The 8,160-nt window shown below is 36.8% G+C and overlaps 1 protein-coding gene across 1 annotated transcript in view; it reads right to left on the minus strand.

Annotated features, from left to right (window-relative positions):
* Positions 1–2,408: 2,408 nt before the first annotated feature.
* The window catches only part of LOC124418923, a 16,499-nt gene continuing 10,747 nt past the window's right edge, over positions 2,409–8,160 (minus strand). The window contains exon 2 of the mRNA XM_046946871.1: positions 2,409–4,626. Coding sequence (XP_046802827.1) covers positions 2,501–4,626 — 2,126 coding nt within the window. The 3' untranslated portion in view covers positions 2,409–2,500. The remainder of the gene's footprint in view (positions 4,627–8,160) is intronic.

Raw genomic sequence — 8,160 nt, forward strand, 5'->3', positions numbered from 1 at the left:
ATATTTAATAAATCTACAATGAAGATTACATTAAAGTACGAAGAGTTGTGTTCCGTTTTATGGAGTGTATCTTCAAAAGGGCCAGAAAGAATTGAAAACATCTCAAATTATATAAAAACTACATATAGTAGAAAAGTAGACAAAACAGGCATATCAAAAATTGAAAACTTTTTGATGTAAAAAGTAAGTCTGTGGATGGAAATCAAAAGATTCTGTTAACTCTCCAAGTGGAAGAATATTCGATTCAATTATTATTTGACCATGACACAATACTTTGTGTACTGTTGGTGTTAGTTCCCTCCATGGATACAGAGATACAAGTAATTTAGAAATTTCAGATGTATATTCCCCAAATCGATTTCCATTAATTTTATGTTTACTATTCAGTGCCATTAAAATAGTGTTAACTCTTCGAAGCAACTCCTTGTCGATTCCAGTTATTTTTGAAGTAATTTCAAAATCACGAAAAACCTTCTCGCCGTATTACCGTCATTTGTACTACCGCAACTTGGAAGTGGTTTGTCGATGTTTAATCCCATCTGAACTTTAAATTCTTCTTGGATTCTGCTTTTTTCCGCAGCTCTCAGTTCTTTCAATTCTTCATTATTTTTTGTTGATTTAGTAAGATTCTCTGGCACACTTCTATATTTGAGGTCGTATGCTATGTGTAAAAAGTAATCCAAAAATCGTATTCTGGCATGAAGTGGTGAAATTCCGAAAGACAGGACTTCTTCATTAATACTTCTGCTTTTGTTTATATTTGAGAATTGCGACTTTTTCTCATTACATATTGAGCATCTCCAGAAGGAAGAAGTTTCTGTTATGGCATTGCTGACCTTTCCATCAATCATTGTTAAGCTGATGATACGTTAATAGAGAATTCCTTTATTTTTATGCAAATGGGCTCCAGTGCATTTATTTCATCTTTTAAATATTCCACTAAATCTTTTGTTGTTTTCTATGACTCCTTTATATATTCAAATCCAATGGGTCTACAAAAATTTTTTGAACCCGGAGTTGTATTGATCCATATATCTTCAAATCAATTTCAGATGCTTGATGATGATGGATTAAGAGAATATGAACGAATTCGTAATGGCACTAATGATGACATAAATACACTTTTGTAGTCTGCTAATGTCCGACTTTCACAAGCTTGTTTGTATTCTGGAAGTGCTGATAAACCGTCACATCCCCACTTACACATTAAGAAAACATCACAGTTACGAATTTTCCTTAGTTGGTCTTCTGAAAAGTCTGATACAATTCTTGATGCTGTGTTTTCGAGCAAAGATGATATATCAATACAAGCTTCCACATCATTAACAGCAATAGGTGATGGTAGGATAGTTTGTTTTTTCCTGGATCGCCTTGTATGATGGTAATATATTGTGTCCTTTTTCATGCAGAGCTTTCCTTAATATTTGGTACTTATTTTGACTGAGACCCAGTTCCAACATAAGCGCTATTGCTTCCTCTTCAGTAAAATTTGATTGTGATGTTGAAGTTGATATACTTTCCACAATTCGCTTAAGTCGTTTTGGTGATGCATTAGGAAGAATAGTTGCAATATGTACGGCATCCATAGGTTGGTTTTCCTTTTTCAGCATTTCGTTTTTATTTGAGATTGAAAAAAGTTTTTGTGTGACCCCCTTTTTTTTGACCTTGAACATAAGTCTTCGTATGACTTGCAAGGCGCTCCTCCTGATGTGTTGTAAGTTGAGATTTCCGTAGTAGTTTCCATCCAACTACAAAATTTTAATCGAAATTTCTTTTGATTTCCATCCACAGACTTACTTTTTACATCAAAAAGTTAAAAAAGTTTTCAATTTTTGATATGCCTGTTTTGTCTACTTTTCTACTATATGTAGTTTTTATAAAATTTGAAATGTTTTCAATTCTTTCTGGCCCTTTTAAAGATACACTCCATAAAACGGAACACAACTCTTCGTACTTTAATGTAATCTTCATTGTAGATTTATTAAATATGGAACTTAAAATCTGAGAAGTTTACTTATATACCAAAATTTCTTGTATTGATTTTAGATCTATTAGATTGAAACACAGATAATTGATTTTTAGACTAAGTACAATTAACAATTTATTATGCACTAATGATGCGTAGACTAACTGACTGAGACGACTGCAATAAACTGACTGACTGATTATACAAAAAGAGGATATACAAAATACATAATTAACAAGCGAAGAATAATATGATATTTAGAGATTTAATTTAACACTGGACTACAAAAATTATTTTGAACATTCCGCCCGCCTCGTTACCATGGGGAACGAAATAAAATATTTAAAATTTAAGGTTTTAAATATTAAATCAAAATTAATATTAAATAAAACTATAAATTTATTAGAACATTTTTTAAATGTTGGAGTCTTTTTTAGATCCCTTTCTTCATCGACTGGAAGTGGACAGATTTTAACCAAAGGACGCTTTAGAGTTGACGATGCAGTCTTCACAGTTACTACTCTGATAAGTCCATCAGGGCCTGGGTGAACTTCTAAGATGCGACCTAAAGGCCATTTCATAGGAGGGATATCTTTCGTCGGCAATAAGAACCAATGACCCCTTTTTGATCGAATTTTCTTGCTGTTTCCATTTGGACATTGATCTAAATCGCTGTAAATACTCATTGGACCAACGCTTCCAAAAGCTTTCAATCATTTGTTGAATGAGTTGTAAACGAGATAATCTTGAAACAGAAAAATCAAGAACAGATGGCTCTGGTACTGCATTCAGCGCTGATCCAATTAAGAAGTGGGCAGGAGTAATTGCGTTTACATCTGAGGGGTCATCTGAAAGTGCGCACAGAGGTCTTGAATTGAGGACCGCCTCGATCTGCGCTAAAAGGGTAGTTAGCTCTTCATAGGTTAACGCAGTGTCACCAATAATTCTTCGAAGATGAAATTTAACAGACTTGACACTGGCCTCCCATTTTCCACCAAAATGTGGCGCGGATGGGGGATTGAACTTCCACTGAGTGCCGTCATTAGCCAAAATTGTTGACAATTTTGAGTACTCCTTTGAACACTGAGTGAAGAGACGCTTAAGTTCTGCATCGGCGCCTATGAAGTTGGTACCACAATCACTAGTTAGCGTGGAGCAAACTCCCCTTCGAGAGACGAATCTTTTAAAAGCCGCAAGAAAGCCATCAACTGAATAGTCCGAAGCGACTTCAAGGTGTACGGCAGATGTTGATAGACACACAAAAAGAGCGATATAGCCTTTGTATTGCTTTGCTCCGCGACCACGCCATGTCTTAATAGACAATGGACCGGCATAATCCACACCCGAGTGAAGAAACGGCCTAGCAGGAATTGTTCGAATTGATGGAAGTTGGCCCATGAGCTGTCGAGCTGTTACTCCTCTAATTTTTGCACAACGTACACATCGATGATTAAATGCTTTAATAGCTGAACGACCACCAAGTATCCAATATGATTGCCACAGATAAACACTCATGACCTGGACACCACCATGCAAAGTCTTTTCGTGCGCCTCTGCTATCAAAAGATTGGTGAACGTTGATTTGGATGGCAAAAGAATGGGGTGTTTAGCATTTGGATCAATAAGAGCATTGCGTAACCGCCCGCCAACACGGAGTAGACCATATGCGTCAATAAATGGCGTAAACTTGCTTAGAGGATGAGAATTTTGCAACTGCTGACCTGCATGAAGAGCCTTGATTTCTGATGAGAAATAAGAATTTTGTGTTAATTTTATCCAAAACCTACGCTCATGCTCTAGCTCTTTTGGACTCAATGGTTGTTTGATAATAGATTTATTGTAATTTTTTGAGAAAACTCGACGGCAAATAGCAGTTATCCTTATCAAACGAGTTAATTTTGAAAATTTGTTGATTAGGTCCCAGATTGGCTCTTCTTGATGACGACGCACTATGTTTACAGTTCGATGAGATAATCTTTCCTCTAAATTGATATTGCCCAAATTTATGTCTGCAGATGGCCACGATGATGAATGATTTAAAAGCCATAACGGCCCATGCCACCATAAGGGATGTTCGATAAGCTGCTGAACTGCAATCCCTCGAGATGCACAATCGGCAGGGTTACACTTTCCTGGAATGTGATGCCATTTAGCATGGGGTAAAACATCTTGAATCTTTAAAACACGGTTTGCAACGTAATCTTTCCAACGGGAGGGATGACCTTTAATCCAAGTTAAAGCAACAGAAGAATCTGTCCACAAATGAGTGGAAACATGATTAAGATTTAAAATGGACTTAAAATGAGCTACTCTTTTTGTGAGAATAAGTGCAGCATTGAGCTCTAAACGTGGGATCGTTTGCCTCTTTGTTGGAGCAACTTTTGTTTTCGCTTCAATGAGATGAACAGAAACTGAGTCGAATTCGGTAATAATACGCAAATATATGACAGCTGCCATTGCATGTTCGGAGGCATCCGAGAAACCATGTATTTCAATTCCAAGATTTGTTGGGGAAATTCCAACCCATCGAGGGATTGAAATATTATTGACGTTATTTAAATCGTTGATGAATTTTGACCATCTAGCCGCCAAATCTTCATTAACCACTTCATCCCAGTCTGATTTCGATAGCCAAATATCTTGCATTAATATTTTTGCTTGTATTGTTACTGGAGAAATCCAACCAAGGGGGTCAAAGAAGCGTGATATATTTGACAGTATTGAACGTTTCGTAGGTGTGCTGGAAGATGTGGATGAAAATGGCGATGAAAAAACAAAACAATCTTCTTCTGGTTGCCAGCAGATACCCAGTGTAGAAATATATTGGGTTTCTTGAAGTTGATCACTTGTTTGATTGCACATCGTTCTGGTGAAATGGTAGAAAGAACGTTAGAATTATTAGCTGTCCATTTTTGCAAATGAAAACCGCCCGCCATGCAGAGTTTATCCAGTTGAATTACTGCACTTTGAGCTTCTTCTATAGAATCTGCTCCACCAAATGTATCATCTACATAAGTGATATTATTCAAAATATCGACAGCTAAAGGATAGATAGAACCTTCATCTGTTGCAAGTTGTTTTAATACTCGATTTGAAAGATAAGGCGCGGGTCCAAGACCATATGTAACTGTAGTGAGATGATAGGGTACCACGCTTGATGATTGAGATGATGTCCAAAGGATTTGTTGGTATGCCCAGTCACGTGAATCCACCATTACTTGTCTAAACATTTTCTCAATATCGGCTGAAAAAACATACCGATATTGACGCCATCTTGTGATCACATCAGAAATCTCTAACTGAAGCTTGGGCCCAGTGTGTAAAATATCGTTTAATGAGAGACCGCTGCTTGTCTTGCATGATCCATTAAATACAACTCTCAGTTTAGTTGTTGTACTAGACTCCCTAAGAACTCCATGATGTGGAAGAAAGTATTCTGTTGTAGGAATTGTAGCCTGAGATGATGGAACCATGTGACCCAAAGATTCATATTCCTTAAGAAAATCTGAGTAGAGTTTAAAAAACTGAGGATTAGATTCTGATTTCTGATACAACTTTGCAAGCATTCGTTCTGCTTCTTTACGAGAATCGCCAAGAGTATTAGGTGAACTTTTGAACGGCAATCTGACAATATATCTGCCTGATGAGTCTCTCCGGTAGGTGGCTTGAAAGTGGGCCTCACATTCTTTCTCTTCCGGAGACAAAATAGATGATTTGGTTTTTCCTTCTTCTTGCGTCCAAAAACGTTGTAACAACTCATCGAGGTTATGATCTACACGACATTGGAATACTTGAACTGAATGAGACGATTTTGCATTGGATTCCAGATTATGGACGCCGCCAGATAATATCCACCCGAGAGATGTGAGTTGAGCAACAGGAGTATTTATAGTTCCCTTGATAATTTCCCCTTCCAAAAGATAACCATATAAGTCAGCGCCAATTATAAGATCAATTTTACTAGTGACCATAAAATTTGGATCTGCAAGTTGGATATTCTTAAGATACGTGGTATTGTTAAGCTTAACTGTGCACGATGGTAATTGAGTAGTTAGTTTTGTCAAAACGTATGCAGATACGGTACATTGAAAGCTCGATTCAAAATGTGGATACAGCGTGAAATGTACCAAACCTTTGGTCGCACCAGATTGAAGAGCACCGACGCCAATTAAGTTTAAGTTTCCCTTATGTCTTTTTAGATGAAGTTTCTTAACTAATTCTTCACTGATAAGTGTTACCTCAGAACCTTGATCGAGCAGAGCTCGAGCGTTAGAAAAAAACTCCATGAGACGATTTTATGCGTACTAAAGCTGTGGCAAGCAAAATATTGGACGTACAGTTCAATGCTGCGGAAGTGGTATGATTACTGACAGCAGTTGGTAGTGGATTGTTTGTGCTCGTTGTGGGATTTTCAGAACTAGATGATTCAGATTGAAACCGATAACCATGTATTGAGGAATGATGACGACCATTGCAGTATCTGCAGCTTTTTGAACTTTTACACTGAGCAACCCGATGAGGACCAAGACAATTGTAAAAAGATTTTTTGAGGAGAGGACACATCATGTTTTGCTGAAGAGTCTTACCATTATAGATATCACAGCTCGAAATATAATGATTTGAGCTGCAAAGAGAACAAGAATAATTATTTGTTTGTAAAGGTAATTTATTTGGAACCTCAACAGGACGTTTTTGATATGCAGATGTAGATACATGTGTGTGAGCTGCTGATTTTTTGGGAACTTTTGTTAAACCACCCTAGACTCTACACTTTCTAGGGCTTGAATGCGGCCACTGAGAAAAATTTCCAGTTCAGAAAATGTTGCTGGCTTTTTGGATGAACTACGACATAATTCCCATGCTTCATGTGATGATGCGTCCAAACGTCGCACGACCATGTAGACGATGATGTGATCCCACTGTGCTATTGGTGAACCTAAGGCTTCTAGAGCACCAAGTGATTCTTTGACAGTTGCCAAAAGGTTCTTCAATTCTGAAGAAGACTTTCTTTGAAGACGTGGCAACTCAAAAATGCAATCCAAATGAGAATTAATTAACATCCCGCGTATTTTCATATTGCGTGCACAGGATTTTCCAAGCTGGTGCAAAATTCTCCGATGAGACTGGTAGATTTGAAATACATTGTAGTGCTTCACCACTGAGGCTGCTTTTTAGATAATAAAACTTTTCAACGGCTGTTAAGTCACTATTTGAATGAATCATAGATGTAAACAAATCATGAAATGGCCTCCAATCATGATAACTGCCAGAAAACTTGGGTAGTGTAATTTTCGGTAAGGAGCGTAAATGAGAGGAATTATTTATGGACTGATTCATGATGCTATTATCAGTAGACGTGATACTACGAAACTCTTCTAGAGATGTAAGCATTAGTGACTTGGCATTTACATACGTTTCCTCGCAGGCTGCATAAATATCCTCAGTAAAATATTTGTTTTTCCGTATCTCCTCAGTCAATCTGGTGCGTGTAATTTTATCATGGCAACTTTTGAACTTACTCCAATTAGCATCTAACATAGACAATCTGGTTTGCACCTGAGCTTGATTACATTCCTCCGTGGAAAGTGCATTAAATTTCATTAAAGCTGATTTTATATGTGAAAATGTCATTTCCTGACTAAGCAAAAGTGATTCTTGACTTTCAGTCATTTTGGCTTTATTAAGATTATTTTAAATAATATTAAAGCGAATACAATTGTTTTATATGTGTTCACTGTAAAATATTTGCTTCAGAATGATATGATATTAATAGTCCAAAATAAGAAATATCAACAGCGAAGAGATGTGAGCAGAGACACAGCGTATGAAGTAAGAGATACAGCGTATGATGTAGTAGAAAAGCAGCAATGAAATTACCCTTTTTGATGATTAGTGCAGCCAAAAAATGTGAGCAGAGAATAATTTAGCAGCAGAAAAATGCAGCAGCAGCCAATTCAGCGATTTTGATGATGAGATTTCATGAGAGAACAACAGCAGCAGCAACAAATTGAAACGTACTCCCAAAAATATTACATATGCAATTTTAAACCGTTCTTTTTTATTTTTCTTATTTCTGCATCAAAAATGCATTTTTAAGATACCCTGCAGTTCTTTTAAATTAATAAGCCAGAGAAGACAAATTATAGATTTTTAAAATTAATGATAATAACTTGGGACCGATCCGATTAAGGACT

This window comes from Lucilia cuprina, chromosome X, assembly GCF_022045245.1.
Source record: "Lucilia cuprina isolate Lc7/37 chromosome X, ASM2204524v1, whole genome shotgun sequence".
Lineage (NCBI taxonomy): Eukaryota > Metazoa > Arthropoda > Insecta > Diptera > Calliphoridae > Lucilia > Lucilia cuprina.